Source organism: Giraffa tippelskirchi, chromosome 14, assembly GCF_054371585.1.
Source record: "Giraffa tippelskirchi isolate mGirTip1 chromosome 14, T2T-mGirTip1v1.2.pri, whole genome shotgun sequence".
Lineage (NCBI taxonomy): Eukaryota > Metazoa > Chordata > Mammalia > Artiodactyla > Giraffidae > Giraffa > Giraffa tippelskirchi.
Window position 1 is genome coordinate 37,322,061 of NC_137288.1, and position 19,041 is coordinate 37,341,101.

At 43.8% G+C, this 19,041-nt stretch overlaps 2 protein-coding genes across 2 annotated transcripts in view; one reads left to right on the top strand and one right to left on the bottom strand.

Moving 5' to 3' along the window:
• Nucleotides 1–10,003: 10,003 nt before the first annotated feature.
• Nucleotides 10,004–14,588, bottom strand: LOC145534869 (uncharacterized). The gene is made up of 3 exons (XM_081563165.1): nucleotides 14,212–14,588; nucleotides 13,276–13,496; nucleotides 10,004–12,208 (listed from the first exon to the last, which is right to left on the bottom strand). Exons 1-3 carry the CDS (start codon nucleotides 14,586–14,588, stop codon nucleotides 12,189–12,191), a joined length of 618 nt encoding a protein of 205 aa, XP_081419291.1. The 3' UTR covers nucleotides 10,004–12,188.
• Nucleotides 14,153–19,041, top strand: part of KLHL14 (kelch like family member 14) — a 107,789-nt gene continuing 102,900 nt past the window's right edge. The window contains exons 1-2 of the mRNA XM_081562583.1: nucleotides 14,153–14,631; nucleotides 14,915–15,898. Of these exons, the coding sequence (XP_081418709.1) occupies nucleotides 14,958–15,898 (941 nt within the window). The 5' untranslated portion in view covers nucleotides 14,153–14,631; nucleotides 14,915–14,957. The remainder of the gene's footprint in view (nucleotides 14,632–14,914; nucleotides 15,899–19,041) is intronic.

Here is a 19,041-nt window from a genome sequence, read left to right on the forward strand (position 1 = left end):
TCCAACACCATCTGACATGAGCAAAAGCCAACATGGAAATAGCAAACAACTGACTGCAATTAATTTTAAATTTATTTATTTTTTTAATTGAAGGATAATTGCTTTACAGAATTGTGTTGGTTTCTGCCAAACATCAACAATGATTGCAATTAAAATGTCTTATTTTTGCAAATGTTACACATTTCAAGTGCCCCTCCCAGAGACTTGGAAAGGGCCTGTGTAAGTGAGGGCCCTTCCAACTGTAGCCTTCTTTGATTACTAAATTGGGGAGATGCCTCATAGCTAAGTTGAGGGGCCCATCCCTCTAGCTTATTTCAAGAAATTCACCCAGGTTCTGCATCATGAACTGAGAGCCCATTTCCCATGACTCAATCAACAAGTTAAGGAAATAGAGATTCAGAATTTGAGGCTTAGAGCTAAAAAGGAAGTTAGCAATTGCATATTCCCCTCCCCACTCCATAGATGATGAAACTAAAATCCAAGAAAAGTTAATAGGGGATAGATTTATTTCTCAGCTCTCTTGTGAATTAATTATTTGGGATTCACCAAACTGATACTGAGTGTTTTCTGTGTACAAGGCATTCTCCCACCAAATTCTCACAATGAGATTTAAATTTATGGGCTAGATAAATATAAATAGATAAATTTAAATTTATTTTAATGTATGGGCTATTTATGGGATAGATGAGTCTCATTTACCTAGGTGAAAACTGAAATCTCAGAGAAATTAAGTTTCTTGACTTTTAAACAATTAGTACATTGTGTCATTGAAATTTTAACCTAAGCAATTTCTTTCCAGAATTCACTTGACCACCATGCTATATCATCTCCAGCTACCTATTGGGTTGGCCAAAAAGATTGTTCAGATTTTCTGCACGATGTTATGAAAAACTCAAATGAACTTTTTGGTCAACTCAATATGATATCCTCCTACAAAGACGATTTAAGTAGCAATGCTTTGGCATTGTTTTTTATCAGTTCACAAGTTACTTTCAGAGGCGTTAGCTTTCCCGACCGTTACATTCCCCCTGTGAGGATGTGCACATGCTCGGTCGTGTCTGACTCTGTGCTACATGCACTGCAGCCCATCAGGCTCCTCCGTTCACGGGATTTTTCAAGCAAGAATACTGAAGTGGGTTGCCATCTCCTCCAGGGGATCTTCCCAACCCAGGGATCGAACCCGCCTCTCCTGCCTCTCCTGCCTCTCCTGCATTGGCAGGTAGATTCTTTACCACTGAGCCAACTGGGAAGCCCCTACATTGCCCCTAGCAAAGAAATGTTGCAGGAATTATTTTTCTCCTATTTTACAAATGAGAAAACTAAGGCTTAGAGAGGCTAGGATATTTATATTATCAATGCTGGAAGTGATCCTCAAATCCATTTCTTTCTATCCAAATCCTATCCTCCTTCCTTTTACTCCCTCTGCACATTAAATTATTAGGTGAATTGTAGCTACAACCATCCCTGATATAGGAACTTTGTCATCAGCAGGATCATTGTCCTCTAGAAGCCAGATAGGGCTGGGATGGGACGGTTTTTCTTATAGCCTCTTCTCAATAGACCTGTGGTTGTGGTCTCCCTTCATGTTACAGAATCCTGACATATCTCCTATTGAAAAAACATTGAAAAGATACTGGACTTTCAAAAGTCCAGCTGAAAAAGATACCGGACTTCAATTGCAAAGTATTCATTTGCTGCATGTTACCCTAAAAATGTTTGAATTTTGACACTATTAATAGTAAATCTGAACATTGTTACTAAAGGTTGTAGTTTCTTCCCCCAATAGAGCCCTTGTTTACATACTCTAGGAGCTCAGTGTAGTCTCTGGTCTCACCTACTCCAAAGGAGGGACACTGTTTGGCCTGCTCTTGCTTCTCCTCCTGTTTCTCCCATGGGATTTAACTATTTTAGTTAAAATTAAGTTGGCTGGTAGTGGCTTAGGGTGGATTAGACATCAGTGTAAACTCATGTTTAGCTTACTATATATACAGATGGTTATACATAGAAATATGTATAAATGTGTGCATACAGCTTGCTGTGTCAGCTGAGGATGTCTAAGTGAAAACTCCTGTATCAACTAGCAACCTAATGTTCAGATCTTTGCTCCTAACACCATTCTTCAAAAAGGCAAGCAGCATTCCTGGGAAAAATGGTTGATTCTAGCATTATGTAAAGAAATAAACAAGATGAGCATGCAGTATTCTGCCATGCCAGGGAGGAAGGGAGGGAGGGAGGAAGGAAGAGAGGTAATGATGGGAATATGTCAAGGAATACAGGAGCCAACTAAAGGACTTCCAATGGTCAAAACTGGAACAGTTTGAGCAGCAAAATAAAGTAGTATCGGATTATAACCCAAAGTACAAAATAAATATCCATGAGGCTATACTGATGTAAATAAATGATTGAGTAAATAGGTAGGGGAGAATACACAAATCTCCCTTGCAGAACAAGCTCAAATCACTTGTGTGACTTGAGATTTGTCTCCACTCTAAAGAACCTGAAGCATAAATCTTCACTCCTTAGGTGTGACGGTGAATAAAAACATAACCAAGAAGTGCAGTATGGAAAGAGGAGTAAATAATAAAGAGTATCTTTAGGGGGCAGAAACATGGTAAATACACCTCAGCCAAGTGATCGAGTTTAACATCAACTAGGTGTCCTGTGAATAACTGGGGCTTTACCTCTGTGGTCCTCCTCCCCAGAACCCACAACCCCAGTATTATCACAGGAAGAATATCGGACAGTTCCCACTTGAGAAACATTCTACAAATTATTTGATGAGTATTCTGAAAAACTTTCAAGGTCATCAAAAACAAGGAAAGTGTGAGAAACAATACAGCCAAAAAGAACCTAAGGAAATATAACAGCTAAATGTAATGTGGTATCCTACATAGGACCCTGGAACAGACAAAGGACATTAGGTAAAACTAAGGAAATTTGAACTAACCGTGGACTTTGTTCACATAAAACATGATAAAACTGGACAAAATATTCTTGCAGGTGGGATTTAAGTCCCTGCAGAGAATTTAAATTAGTCCTACCTATCGTTGAGCTCAATAAGATGTAAAGGCAAAATGAAAAGATTGCAATTCAGATTTTTTGCTGTTGCTTAGTCATTAAGTCATGTCCAACTCTTTCACAACCCAATGGACTGTAACCCACCAGGTTCCTCTGTCCATGAGATTTCCCAGGCAAGAATACTGGAGTAGGTTGCCATTTCCTTCTCTGGGGGATCTTCCCCACCCAGGGATCCAACTCACATCTCCTGCATTGCAGGCAAATTCTTTACCACTGAGCCACCAGTGAATCGAAATTCAGATTTATTGGGCTGTATTAGCAATGGCTGCATGTTGTTTTCAGATTTTGAGAAAACATATCCTTTACTTAGTCAGCTTCTTTAACAAATAAAATGAAATACCCAGCAGAATTCTTTAATTATTTATCACCTAAGCCAACAGGCTCCCTAAGTTTATCCAAACTGGCAGACAGTTCTTCAACAACAAAACAATATTAATTCATAGAATTTGAACAGTTTTACTGAAATACTATGAAATGTTTCATTATAAAGCAAACATAATATAATTAGAAATAGGGTTGGGTATACTGGGGTGGGATGGAGGAATCAGGAGTGTGTAGAAAAAAGGGTTAGACAAAGCAACAGAGAAATACTATATTGAAAATGGAAAACTGGGGAAATTTACACTGATATCAAAGAAGCTGAGAGCAGAATAAATATTTCAAGATATAAACAGCTCATCTCTAAGGAAAACCTGGACTCAGTCAAGATAGTATGTCCTTGAAATGATACACTAATAACTAATGATTAGGCATAAAGGTATTTGATTAAGAAACTTAGGTCATTTTTCTCTATTAACTACAAAAAATTTCAGTGGGCTGGTGAATATTCCAACACAGCAATACATACCTGTGTTTTTAAGAATTAATAAGAGAAAGAAAAAAAATTATTGCCACAAGTAAAAGAAAAACGAGGGTGGAAAAGGTGATTAGAATAACTTGCAAATTTGCACGATAACTCTTTATGATAAAGGTGCATTGTTTTGCTTATAAAGAATACGTTCCATGCCTTTCCTTAATGAACATTCGGAATACAGCATTTCTACAGAAAAATAAATACTTGCTCATAAACTTCAGCTCTTTGAAAACTTTTGATGCATACAAAAGAATTTATTTGTGAATGTACCTAATACGATTTCTAGTGATACACTCAAAATACGTTCAATTTTTGACTTGTTGTTTTCATCTGACTACTTCCACAAAGATGATTGAGTAAATGCCTCTGATCCCAGGCCTTTGGGTAATTTTCAAGAGGTAAGGAATTTTTTTCTTCTCCTATTATCTAAATTTTCTTCTTATTGCACAAGTCACTAGGAACATTCCCTGTTGTTCTTTGGGGACCATTCACTCTAGTCATTTCCCCTCGCTACAAACCTACACAGTAATTAAATGCAGGAAATGCTATCTCTCTCCAAATATGAGAAAACTAAGACCTGGAGAAGAAAAGTGATTTGTCCAGAGTCACAGGTAACATCAAACACAGAAGCTGAAGTGCAATAACATCCTCTCTCATCTCAGTTACTGGCATAAAAACCTATCACCAAAAAGCTACTTTTCAGAATCAGAAATATATTCTGCCACCAATCACTAAATAGTGGAGGACAGAAGAACTTGGCATGCAGCAGTCCATGGGGTCACAAAGAGCTGGACACACCTTAGTGACTGAACAACTAAAAATAGTGAATATTCTTAGTTTTTTAGAATCTCAATTACTCAAAATATGTATATGAAATGACAAACATCCCCAAAGATAAAAGAATGATGACTTTGAAAACTACAGGTAAACAAACTGTTACATAAAATATCTAAAATGAAAAGTCAAAAATAGTAGTTCTTTCATTAAAGCTTCTTGAATAGCATCATGAATCATTGCAATCATTGCCTTAGAAAAGTTGATCTTTTTCTAGTCCTTCCTTCATCCAGTATTTGTGGAACACTAGACATAATATGCAAAAGAGAAAGCATAAAAAGGAAAAATAAAAATAAAGGAATAAAAGAAAAGAAAAAAGTCTCTAGCGACATATGCTTCTTTTTTATTTAACAAACATTCACATGACATTATGTGTCTAAGTGAGCATTTTTACAAATATTTTTAAAAAGTTAAGCATCATAAAACCCTAGAAGGGAAGTGCTGCATAGGTTATCCCCATTTTGAAGATAAGAAAACTGGGCAGAGGGAGGTTATTTGCCCAAAGTGGCACATATGGAAAGAGACAGAGCTAGGGTTCAAACGCAGGTGATTTGCTTCCAGAATCTGGGCTTAGGAAAATGGTGTTTTCCTATAGGTAGGTGTTTTCCTACCTATGTTTGCTGTACTGTGCTGTGCTTAGTCACTCAGTCATGTCCAACTCTTTTCAACCCTATGGACTGTAGCCCACCAGGCTCCTTTCTCCACGGGGATTCTCCAGTCCAGAATACTGGAGTGGGTAGCCTTTCCCTTCTCCAGGGGATCTTCCCAACCCAGGGATCGGACCCAGGTCTTCCACATTGCAGGCAGATTCTTCACCATCTGAACCACCAGGGAAGCCCAAGAATACTGGAGTGGGTAGCCTATCCCTTCTTCAGGGGATCATCCTGACCCAGAAGTCGAACCAGGGTCTGCCGCATTGTAGGCAGATTCTTTACCAGCTGAGTTACCAGGGCAGCCCCTACCTACGTTTAGTAGTTAGATATTTTCATGCAAGTAACGACGACTCTCTTCAAGTATTTAGAGCAATTTGTAGAGTGATGGTTGCCACAGGTGAAGGATTTGAGAGAAGCACTCACTAAGGTCACATCAAGTGCTTATCTATGTACTGAGAAAATTGTTTATTTCACAATATTATAAAGATTTTATTAATATTTAGACAACAGGTCGGTATAATCAAGAGATTGAGAGGCACCACTTCAGTTAAATGCTCAACACAGTCTTTGATTATTAAATATCTCCTTGTTCTTTCATCTGTTACCCTGATAAATTTGAAAATTTACCTTTCATAGTTCATCAATATATTTATTGAATAACTACTATGGGGAAGATACAGAGCCATGCACCATGGAAGATTTTATCAGGCACGAGGCTATTTCTTGGAGAAGGAAATGGCGACCCACTCCAGTACTCTTGCCTGGAAAATCCCATGGACAGAGGAGCCTGGAAGGCTGCAGTCCATGGGGTCACTGAGTCAGACACGACTGAGTGACTTCACTTTCACTCTTCACTTTCATGCATTGCAGAGGGAAATGGCAACCGATTCCAGTACTCTTGCCTGGAAAATCCCATGGATGGAGGAGCCAGGTGGGCTGCCATTTGTGGGGTCACACAGAGTCGGACATGACTGAAGCGACTGAGCAGCAGCAGCAGCAGGTTCTACCCTAGAAATTTATAATCTAGCTGAGATCATAAAATATGTTTTCCTAAATTAGCAACTAAGAATACAAAAGAAGTAGATAATAAATGTCAAAAGAATATTACAGATAACATGTATTATAAGGAAGTTAGGAGCCTGCTCCTTTCTGCTCTAGTAGTTCATTACACATACCCTTATTAGGGCAATTATCACATTGTAATTATTCATTTGCTGTGAGTAATTTACCTGCCTGTCTCCTCCATTAGATCATCAGCCCCTTGAGGGCAAGGATTCAGTTTTATTCATCATTGTATCTTCAATGTTTATCGCATTGTCTGGTGTATAATAAATACTTAACATATTGATGAATGAATGAATGAATGTAGGTCACAAGATGCAGGCACTTCTTTTGTGGCCAGGGTTTGCAAAGAGTCGGATACGACTGAGCGACTAACACAGTGGGCAACTGGGGTAGCAGTTTGGTTCAATCTCTGGAGTCAGATTGTGGGGTCTGAATTGCAGCACTACCTTTGAAATGTTCTGTGAGCCTGAAAACTTCACTTGATTTCTCTGCAATTCATTTTTTCATTGGTAAATTTGTGGTAATAGAACCTTTCTTTATCAGCTGATTTTGCTATGGAGTACATCACCCCCAAAACAACTAATGGCTTGAACAGCAACCATTCATTTAGCTCAGCATTGTGTGGGTCAGTAATTCGGGTTATGTTAGTTCTTCCATCTCGGCTGAGTTCAGTCACACAGAGCTGAGTTGGGTCATCAGGTCAGCTGGGAATGGCTCCATCCATGTGGTATCTCATCAGCCATGGGCTAACCTGGGCTTTTGCACATGGCAGCTGGCAGGGTTCAGAAAAGGCAATGGCACCCCACTCCAGTACTCTTGCCTGGAAAATCCCATGGACAAAGGAGCCTGGTAGGCTACAGTCCATGGTGTCGCTAAGAGTCGAACATGACTGAGCAACTTCACTTTCACTTTTCCCTTTCATGCACTGGAGAAGGAAATGGCAACCCACTCCAGTATTCCTGCCTGGAGAATCCCAGGGATGGCGGAGCCTGGCGGGCTGCCGTCTATGGGGTCGCACAGGGTCGGACACGACTGAGGCAACTTAGCAGCAGCAGCAGCAGCTGGCAGGGTTCAGAGAGGGAGAGTTGAACTATACAAGGTCTCTAAATGGTACAGATGAACCTATTTGCAGGGCAAGAATAGAGATGCATATGTAGAGAACAGACTTGTTGACGTTGGGGGAAATGGGAGGGTGGGACGAACTGGGAGAGTAGCATGAACGTCTACTTACTACCATGAGTGAAATAGATAGCTAATGGAAAGCTGCTGTATCACAGGGAATTCAGCTTGGTGCTCTGTGATGACCTAGAGGGTGGAATGGGGGATGGTGAGAGGGAGACTCAAGAGGGATGCGATACATCTATACATATGGCTGATTCACTTTGCTGTACACCAGAAACTAACACAACATTGTAAAGCAATTATTCTCCAATTATATATATACACACACACACACACAAGGCCTCTTGAGGCTCAGATCTGCAGCTGGCACAAAGTCATTTCCGGCAGATTCTGTTGGTTGAAGCAAGTCACAGGACCAGCTCACATTCAAAGGGTGGGAAAATAGACTCCACTCTTGATGGGAAGATCAGCCAAGCCACATTATTATGGGGTGTTTATACAGGGAAGGATGGAGATTGGGGCCAATCTTATAATCTACCATACTGTCCTAGGATTAGCAAGAGAATGAAGAAAATAAAACATCTAAAGGATTTAGACTAGACTAGTGTCCACCACACAAGTAATAAGCTCAATGTGTGCATTTGTGCTTAGTCACTAAGTTCTGTCCGACTCTTTGCACCACTTTGGACTCTAGCCTGCCAGGCCCTTCTGTCCGTGTGATTTCCCAGGCAAGAATACTGGAGTGGGTTGACATTTCCTTCTCCAGGGGATCTTCTTAACTCAGGGATCAAACCTCCATCTCCTGCATTGGCAGGCGGATTCTTTACCACTGAGCCACCTGGGAAGCCCCTAACAAGCTCAGTAAGTATTAGCTATTATTATTATGCTTTAGGTTGCCAAGAAAAGTTCTGTCTCAGGCAGAAATCTGAGTTTAATCTTGAGAACTAGGCAGAATTTCTGTATGTAGAGAACCAAGGGCTTCCCAGGTGGACATGGGCTCAATCCCTGGGTCAGGAAGATCCCCTGGAGAAGGAAATAGCAACCTACTCCAGTATTCTTGCCTGGAGAATCCCATGGACAGAGGAGCCTGGAGGGCTTCAGTCCACAGGGTGGCAAAGAGTCAGACACGACTGAAGCAACTTAGCACGCAAGGTCTCTTTTAAGGACACAACCTAAGCATGGGCACTGTGGCTGAAAGCCGGTCATGTTCAGAAAACAGCTAATAGCAGACTTCCCAGCAGTGCTAGAACTAGATTCTGGAGCTCAGGATGCTGGCCAAGGAGCTGGATTTGACCATGGGGCCATAGTAAACCATTGGCTTTTGACTAAATGCTAGTCCATAGCACTATTTTTTGTCTTTTATTGTTATTTTAGTTTTTGTTTTTCAATAAGCTTCTTGATGCTGATGGTTTTGTGACATCTCTGGCCACACCTACTGGAGATTTAAAACAAAACTTTAGAAACCTACAAGTTTTGTCTGGGTTTTGCCACTCCTTGGCTTTGGGGAATCAAGAGGTCCTTCCCTCCTCAATTTTATTATAAAATGGAAAAGTATCTCTACTTGTCTTCCCATGGTGACAGTCTGAAAGTTCAGGCCACAGGAAGTAGTATTTACTAACCGAAAGATACACCAGAGAGGCCAGACTTTGGTGTTTAAATCATTGGAAGATGACTCATACATCTTAAGCAAAAAAGTCAAGAAGGAGAGAAAGTTTCATTGTGGATGTCTCTCCTGTTAGGCAGCTAAACACTTCTTGATCTGCTCTGAAGAGAAACTTGAGTTCACCCAGTGAGGGGAAATGGTCCTGGGCAACATGAACCACAGAGTCACCTGGGTCCCTCCTACTCTAAAGGCTGACCAGCCTGCTCAGAGCTGGTGGTAGCTCTCGTTAGACTGCTCAGCGCCAACAGCCTCAGCATCTTTCCACTGTACATAGTTTAAATGCAGATTCACTGATGAATAAATTTGATAATTCTGTTGAAGTACAAAGACTGCTTGAATTAGATGACTACATGATCATATTTAATTTTTTTTGTAAGACAATTCTGGCTCCTCTTAAGCCATGTGGAATCCATCCCGCTGAGTGCTCTTGACTAGTCACGTCCTTCCTGCCATTTTAAAAACAATAGTGGCAGAGATGCAAGCTGCTGGTAGTGCTCAGCAGGACAGATCAAACACACAGATGCAATTTCTGTATGTTGAACAGTGAAGTAGGATAAAATTCAAATACTTACAATCGCTTAGTAGCTAGCATCTGATTGCTGCAAATTGAATCTCTCATAACGGGATTTATTGTAAATAGTGTCATATCATTTGTGAGTTCTGCAATAATTTCAGTCAAAGCCAGGGCAAGATATTGGATGTGTGTAATGTACACGATAGAAACACTAGTTTAGGTACAGATTGTGAACGGATTTTTTTATTATCAATATTCTTTTTTTTTTAATTGCTTACAAAAGAGCCATAATTGTAATTTTTCTCTGAATTTAAAACATTCTCAAATAGTGTAAGTTCAAAATCCAGAAGAAAGCAGCCTAACCACTTCAACAGCTGTTTAAGAATTGCAATCCCTAACCACCTCCTTTCCCTTCTACCCAAGTTGTTAAATAAGCACTGAAATTATAGGTAGCTAAAATTTTTGAAATGTGACTTTTCTATTGTTTGGAAATGCCAGAAGCCCTAGTAATCATAATTAGTGGCCAATATATCCCACCAGTAAATATATATACATACATGTAGAAATTCAAAATTAAAATACTGCAAGGCTTAGAAAACATACCTTAATTGCTAATTCCCTTATGATAAAATGGAAAGATGGCAATAATTTAAGTGATCAATACTCTTAATTTGCCTTTGGGTTTAGTTCCAAATATGTCATTGGAAGCTCATAAAAGATCAACATCAAAAGCATATCATAAAAATTGTACTTTTAGTATCTGAGAGTTGGGTGACACTTCACACACTTGATAGCTTTGTTAATGAAATGGAACCCCAAAAAGGCACTATATTACAGTTACACAGTCTTCCTATTCAAGATCTACTAAATAAGAGAAATTAAAAAAAAAATAGTAAGGCCAGAAGATTTGGATAATCTGTTCTCTTTCTTTTCCCTGCTCTAATAAAAAAAAAAATCCTTTTCTATTATCTTATCATGTATTTGGGCTTTTTTTTTATTATAAATATGACTATGAGAACACAGCATCTCAGCAAGATTGAATAAAGTAGTCTTGCTCTCAAATAGCCTAGGACATTGATCAAGAAAGACCATTGTGAGGGATAAATGCTTGGGTTGGATCCTGCCTAGTCTATTTAAGAGTAAATATTCCATGTGCATATTAATGTTGATCATTGTAAGTGGGAAACTCCTGATTTCTGAACCAAAGAATTTTCAGGTTTTCCCCTCCCTTAAGCAGGTGTCTTTCATCTTTTACCAATCAAAGGGGAAGGTTAAAAGGCAGGATTTCAGTGGTACCCTGATGTGTATTTTAATATGTTTACTAATCAGAGCACATATCGGTTAGAATGAATCATGTTCATATATTTAATAGCCAGCAAAACTCAATTTAACTCAGATCCAGCTTTCTTCCATGTTCATTTTCTTCAAGGGCATACCTACCTTCCTTTTCCTGCTTCTTATTTTTTTTTCCCTTTCTTTCTTGGACACCTCCAGCCCCCATTGACAACCAAAATGCAGGGCTATAAATGTAAGGGTGCAATACATCATGAGATAAGTCTAAGAGAACACGTCCTCTACCAAAATGCACATGAATCTCTGGTACAGCTAAAATTCCAGAGTCATGCTGGGGTTCATTTTGTATGCTAAGCAGGGTCAAAAATGTGAGCTCTCTGTGATCGACCTTATATATCAGATGAGCTCCAAAGTTTAAAGGTTACATTTGTGAAATTGCAGCTGGCTCTCCTAGCACTTGATTCTAGCTCCTGCAAATCAAAGATTCCTAATTGAAAGGCAAATCTGACAATAGGATAATTTTCCAATTAAAAAAATAAAGTGACTTTTGAACCCTTCCTGCTGAAGAGCTGACAGAGAAGTTCCGAGATGGTTGTATAACCCGACAAAATGAGGGAGAAAATATGTTTTCCAACAAGATCATAAAGCTTGAATAATGCAGGGAAGCAAATGTAAAGCGAAGAGCTGTCCTCTATTCTGTCTACTTCCCCCCACCCCCGCTGTACACTCAGCCACTCAGTTCTTAGGCAAGGACTCCTGACTTCCAAGTCAGACCCAAACACCAAACACCAAGACACTCTATAAAGTGGCATCTTGGCAGACTTTGAGATCAGACGGTTTCTGCATTTCCCAGTGGGGGCGGGGGGGGGGGTTGCGGAGTGAAAGGGAAAAGCAGCAATGTAGAGAAATCTGGAAACAACAGCACATCTACAGACACAAAAAGTTTGCATATTGCACAGAGCGCTTGAAGATCATAAATCTATGCATGAGAAAGATGTAGTGGAAATTTTGGGGGGGATTAGAGTTTATTTTTGTCATCTCTGTGAGACAGCTACTCATTCATCCAGATCACAGCTAAGAAAAAAGCTGGTCACAGAAATTAGCAGTTTCAGCTCAGCAGCGAAGTCGCCAGCCTGTGAAGGCAGAGAGAAATTGACTAATTAGCAATGCGCACTAAAACTTGACGGTTCTTTATAGAGAGAGAGAAGAGAGAGGGAGAGAGAGGGAGCCAGAGGGAGGGGGGGCTCGCTTTTTCCCCTTCTTTCTTCCAAAGATGTTTGAAATCGCAGTCATTTACGCTCGACAATTTTTACAATAGCCTTGAGCCATAATTTTGCGAGTCTCTCCAGCATCCATCCCCCTGTATGGTCTCTCTCTACTGGCCAAGCACGACCGTTTCTCTCCCCAACCGTGGATTTCCTATTACTCTCGTTACGACTCACTGAGCCCCAGGCCCAAGGATAATGATGTGTTGTTTCTTGGTAGCATAATTTGTCACACGTACATTTTTTCTTCTTCTTCTCTTGCAGAAAGCTCTGCTCCCTCTCTCACTCTCCCTCTCTCTCCCTCTCTCTCTCCCTCTCTCTTTCTCTCTTTTCTCCCTCTCCTACATTTTCTTGCTGTTGCTAATTCATGGTGATCAAATGATGTACGACAAAATAAATTGTAAAGAGTGACTGCCTGGAGTTGGGAACCAGAAGGTGTTTCCCACCCCACTCCCAAGGAGAGAGCAAACCTTTAAAAAGGAAGGACAATTGATTTTTGGGGGGGAGCTTAAGTGAGCCTTGACTTTGCAGCTGGTTGAAAGCAGGTAAGTTTCTGGCCTTGTGTCTGCCTTGTGTGTATTCTGTTCTGTCTTTTGGGTTGTTAGTGAGGGGGAGGGCAGGGGAGGGAGTCTTTCAGAGGGGTTGGGGGGGTGGCTGTGTGGCAAACGCTCATAAAGAATAAAACTCCAATTGCAAGAAATAAGCAGATGAGGGGGAAAGGCAAAGAGAGCAAGAAAGAAGGGGAACAGGAAAAGATGGGGGGGAAGAGACAACGAAGCGGGGAGAGCGAGAGGGAGGTATGACCGGGTCCACTTCAAGGGAGAGACTCGGGGAGGTGTTTCGGAGAGCCTGCGCTTTTGGGGGCGCATCGTTGGGCGGGGGGTGGGGGGGCGGGTGCTGCTGGGGGAGGGAGCTCGCGGGCGGTTAGGGTCCACCTGGAACGGGATGATAAAGTGAGTGGAGAGGAGCCCAGTCCGGTGGAAATAGGAAGCCGGCGATCCAGGACTGGCGCCAGGCAGGGCAGAGTGAGCCGCAGTGGAAGGGGCCGGTCCGGCGGGATCCCTCGGAGCCGGGCGGCGGCGGCGGCGGCGGCGGCGGCGGGTCTCCCGGGCGCGCGGGTGGGATGTGGGCAGAGAGGGGCCCTTTCTGCTCAGCCCTAGAAGGTGCAATTACAGGTTAAGGACCCGGCGTATCGACATCGCCTCGCCACCCCCACCTCCTGCCCTCCTCCGCCGAGATGCGGGCGGCTCAGACTTTTTACAGAAGTAGTTCCAGGGCCGGGGTGGGGGGGGGCGGGGAGTGGGGGTGCCCGAGTAGGGGGTCGCCGGGGGCTGCACCCAGGGACTCAGAAGGAAGCGGCGGCTTCGGGAGGCGATGCTGGGTGGGAGGCAGAGACCCCGCCCCCCCCACCATCGGACAACCCCACCCCCTCCCCCAACACCTGCCCGTACACTTGAACTTCTCATAGTTTCAGGAGTTAAAGCCACTGCGCCTCGTGCCCGGGAGGGAGAGCTGTCCACGCGAATCCCACCAGGCCTGCGGGCTCTGGCTCTTAATCCACCCCAGTGGTCCCACTTCCTCCCTCCTCATCTTCCTCGGGGCCGCCCAGCCGGAGAAGGGGAGACACACGCCCGAACTTGCGCGCTTAAAAATGCGAGGGGCGTGGGGGGGGCATCTCGGGGGTGGGGGGCTGGAGGGATTCTCCTGCCAGGTTTAAAGTCGTATCTGAAAAATTAGCAAAACTGAGTGGTGACGGGGAAAGCCAACAGTTTGCGAAAGCAGAGAAGCAGGCAGGGCCGGGGTGAGGGAAATGAGCTAGAATTGATAAGGACAGCTCCCGCCTCTGCCGAGTCCACTGAGCTGGTCCTCACCGCGCTCCGCTGCACTTTCCTGGGAGAAGAAAGGGCTTTATCTGCTCCCGCAGACGATTAGCTCGGGAGTTTCTCGGGGCAGCGCGGATAATCGAAAGGGTTCCCAGCGTTTGGAGGGCTAAGGATCGCCCCTCTTCCCGCACGCTTGTCGGGCCCCCTTGCCCACCCACCCACCCCCAAAACTGGACCAACTGCGAAACGCAAAGCTGCGGGCGCCGAGGTGACCTGAAAGCTCCGTCGACGGTCGCCTCTGCGCTCTTGGGGGGGGGCCCCCCCGGGCTCCCCACGCCCCGGCCTCTCCCCGCCCCGGCCCGGCATGGACACGAGCCCACGAGGTGTCTCGGCCTCAGCCGCCACTTTGCCGTCGCTGCTGCCATCGCTGTCGCCGCCGAGATCCGAGCCCGGGTGGTTTTAGGAAAAGTGAGGGACCAAGTGTGGGGGTCGCGGAGAGAGGAGTAGCGGGGAGCCGAGCGGGCGCCCGGACCCCCAGACAGGGCCCCGGGGGGCGGAGGGGCGCGTTCACGGATCCAGCACCTTCAGACCTGTCTCCTAGGGTCGGGGTCCCTCCGGAGACCTGAGCTGAGCACTGACCGTGGTTCTTCGCCCTCCTCTCCCCTCCACACCCTGCCCCACCCCGACCACACCCCACCCTCCCACCACCACCCTGCTCACCTCCCTCCCATCCCCCACCCCTGTCTGCCAGGTCGGAGGCGGGTTTAAAGCCAGGTGCGCCGAGGCAGCTCGCCATGTCCAGATCCGGGGACCGGACCTCCACCTTCGACCCCAGCCACAGCGACAACCTGCTGCACGGCCTCAACCTGCTGTGGAGGAAGCAGCTGTTTTGCGACGTGACCCTGACGGCCCAGGGCCAGCAGTTCCACTGCCACAAGGCCGTGCTGGCCTCCTGCTCGCAGTACTTCCGATCGCTCTTCTCCAGTCACCCCCCTCTCGGGGGAGGGGTCGGCGGTCAGGACGGCCTGGGGGCCCCCAAGGACCCACCGCAGCAGCCGCCGCAGCAGCAGCCGCCGCCGCCGCCAGCGCAGGAGGAGCCTGGCACTCCATCCTCCTCCCCCGACGACAAGCTGCTGACCAGTCCCCGGGCCATCAACAACCTGGTGCTCCAGGGCTGCTCGTCCATCGGGCTGCGCCTGGTGCTGGAGTACCTCTACACGGCCAACGTGACCCTCTCCCTGGACACGGTGGAGGAGGTGCTGTCGGTCAGCAAGATTTTGCACATCCCCCAGGTCACCAAGCTCTGCGTGCAGTTCCTCAACGACCAGATCTCGGTGCAGAACTACAAGCAGGTGTGCAAGATCGCCGCGCTGCACGGCCTGGAGGAAACCAAGAAGCTGGCCAACAAGTACCTGGTGGAGGATGTGCTGCTGCTCAACTTCGAGGAGATGCGCGCCCTGCTGGATTCGCTGCCGCCCCCCGTGGAGTCGGAGCTGGCGCTCTTCCAGATGTCCGTGCTCTGGCTGGAGCACGACCGCGAGACCCGCATGCAGTACGCGCCCGACCTCATGAAGCGCCTCCGCTTCGCGCTCATCCCGGCCCCCGAGCTGGTGGAGCGGGTCCAGTCCGTGGATTTCATGCGCACCGACCCGGTCTGCCAGAAGCTGCTGCTGGACGCCATGAACTACCACCTGATGCCCTTCAGGCAGCACTGCAGACAGAGCCTGGCCAGCAGGTATGAGACAACAAAGGTGGGGGGTGGGGTGGGGGAGCCCGAGAGGCCGGAGTGGGGGGAGAGGGCTGAGAGGAGGGGGAGAGGGGTGTGCTGAACAGGAGGCTCCTGCAGGCTGAAAACAACCGAAAACAATTCAGACTGGGGGTGGGGGGGGAGTTGATTTCAGAGTCCCTGAAAGGTCAACGGGAAACTGGCCTCAGTGCATCCCCGACTGCCGGAAAGTCCACGTTCTCAGTATCCGCAGAGAGGAAGATGGGCCCCTGGGCTGAATTTGACAGGCAGGTGGGACCAAAGGCCCGGGCCATTGGAAGTACAGCTTGGGAAGTCTTCCTACCCAGTCCTCCCTCTACGTCTCAAAATAGGCTTGGTTTAAGGAAAAGGATCCAGTGATGAGAAGTACCCCCGCCCACTCCACCCCTTTCCTGCTTCGGGCGAGCAGAAGTGCCAGGGGATAACTCCAAAAGAAAAGCTTTTCATTCATTCCAACAACTCAAGTTACTTTTTTTTGTTGTTTGTCTGTTTGGGGTTTGCTCCCCTTGGAGGTTAGAGGTCTAAAAGGCTTTGTCTTTTAGGGTCGCTGTTGGAAATTCTGGCATCACCCAGGCAAACTTTTCTGTCTTGTAAAAAGGAAGACCTTATCCTTTTCATTTGTAAAGGAGAGCCAAGCAAGAGGTTTCAGGGAGGCAGAGTGAGTCCTGCCTAGTAGCTCCCATGTCAAAGGGGAGCACAGTTGAAAACTGAGAAGAGGAATAGTTCTCTAGCCGCAGTTAGGTCTGTGAGCCTGCTCTGAAGTCACAAAGGAGTTGGAGAATTGTTGTTGCTGCTGCTTGGAATGTGTCCCATGTGTGTATTGAAAGTAGGATTTCCTGTCCAAGGGGAGAGAGAAAAACAATGCCTTTTTAAAATGCTGCTGAGATTTAAAAAAAAAAAAAAGACTATAAGAATTGACAATCCTGTTTTATTGGCTCCAATTTTAAAACCCTTTTTAATGAGCCCTGGCAGAGGGTTGCTTTCTCTTTTTAGAAAAGAAGCAGTGTCTTCTTCTCAGTTTCTCAGGATAAAACATCACGAATCCAGATGCCAGGTACCCCAGCCTCATCCACTAAGTGCTGTGTTAGAAAGTACGTGGTTTAAGAATCCATCATGGCCTTTTCCCACTCAGAAGGATGTCTGGAAGATGGGGTCCACTTTCCGCACCCTTATGGAGTTAAAGGTTTATTTTTTCCATCATGCTGTTTCTTCCAGACCTGGGTAACTGAAGCTGAGGAAACTGGGAGATATTCTCTACTGTTGTTTAGGGAGCACTGGTGGGCATGTGAGGCCCACGGGAGGCATGGGAAATCTTGAACTTAGAAATCTTGTAAGTTGATTTTTCTACTGTTGGTAAGAAATGAATTAATAACCTGTAGTGTCAGAAGATAACACAAGCAAGGCAATAACACAATCAAGAATCCAAACTCTTGTGCTTGAATAGTGAATACAGAAGTCCAAATGACAACTAGGACTTGAAATGTATTTTTATTTTGTAAGGGTTCCCATTTGTCTAAAGATCAAGTTGGTAAATTTAATGTGATGGGCAAATGTCACCACGCCAAGAACACTGGTGATCAATATTCTGTTATTTTGACTTTTATGACTTTTAAACAACTTACAGGTATACTTAATTTAGCATATGTCTTACATATTCAGTTATAGTCCAGAACACACATATATTCGTATGTTTTAAAATGTACTATCTAGTGTAAATCTAGAAACCCAGAAGGAAAATAAAATTAAGATTTAACTTGTCCTAAGAGTAACTGGGGAAAATCAGAATTATAAATTTGATCCTAAAGTCCTCAGTGCACTTTTACCTGATAAATACATCCTAGGTTTCAGTGTTAGAAGAGTTGACTTTCAAAATGAAAAATCCATTTCTCACCTTAGCCTGGATTCAGCACGCCAGCTGGGGCCTGCTGGCTCTATCGTGGTGGCTGGCTGAGATACCAGGCTGCCTGGCTCCGTGACCGCACTGTCCAGCTCCACTGGGCCATATCATTTGAAGGATATGTAGTGCCGTCTGACCACTGAATGCTTACAAGTGTCATGGATGCTGCAAGAATCTGATACTTCCGCAATAGGAAGGAGACTGTCTTTTCCATAAAAAGCAGATCTGGAAAACAGTTCATGTGAACCTATTGTTGATCTCAAAGTAATATAATTTAGACTTTGTTCCATTATTGGTAACCATAGCATTTTAATTTGAGGGACTAATTACATTATTCTAATTTTAATTCACAGAAAGAATGCAAGAATAATCACTAAGACCTTAGCTTTAATGTAGACAAAAATGCTGTAAGTTGCAACCAATAGCATAATATCAGCCCATTTATTATAGTGCCAGCATAATATAAAAATGTTCTCTCAGCTTTATGTAGTTTAACAGAGGGATAAATGTGTTAAACAATTATTTTTGAAATTACATCAGTTTTATTGAAGAAAGTTGGATGGAAGGGCATTGTATTTATTACTTTTTATCCACCTGTAGTTTCTAAAGTCTAATATGAAAGAGCTCCTCAAATTCAGAGAAGGAGTTGAAAAATTAAAACTGACCAGTCTATTGGAATAAGTTCAAAATTCAACCAAATAGAATAACTTCAAAGGAATTTACTTAAGAGTACATGTTTTCTATAGAATGTAGGAATATTAATATAATAATTATATATTTTGAAAAAAATTTTAAATTATTGAGTAATTTGGAATTTTTTAAGTCTAAAAAATAAAGCAAGCCAAGCATAGAGACTTTATAAATATGCAAATTAATTTAATTTTATCTTAGCTGTTAGTTTTTCTTATTATGCCATTTATACTCAGATTCATATTTTATTTTAGTGAACTAAGCACTGAGGATATTAAAAAATAAGAGACTTATTATCTTATATTCAAATATACACATAACTAATTTAAGATCACAGGACATGACTGGACAAAAATTAAAATATTTTGAAATCTTATTTCTTAGTTATTTTTATTTTGCTTTATTGCAAAAAATGCGACACAGAAGTTTTTGGAAAAGTTTCTAGAATAGCTATTATTAAAGGCTTCTAAAGCACAAAAATTTAATAAAGTGGCATGACTTGCAACATTTAGTGCATTAAAAAGTA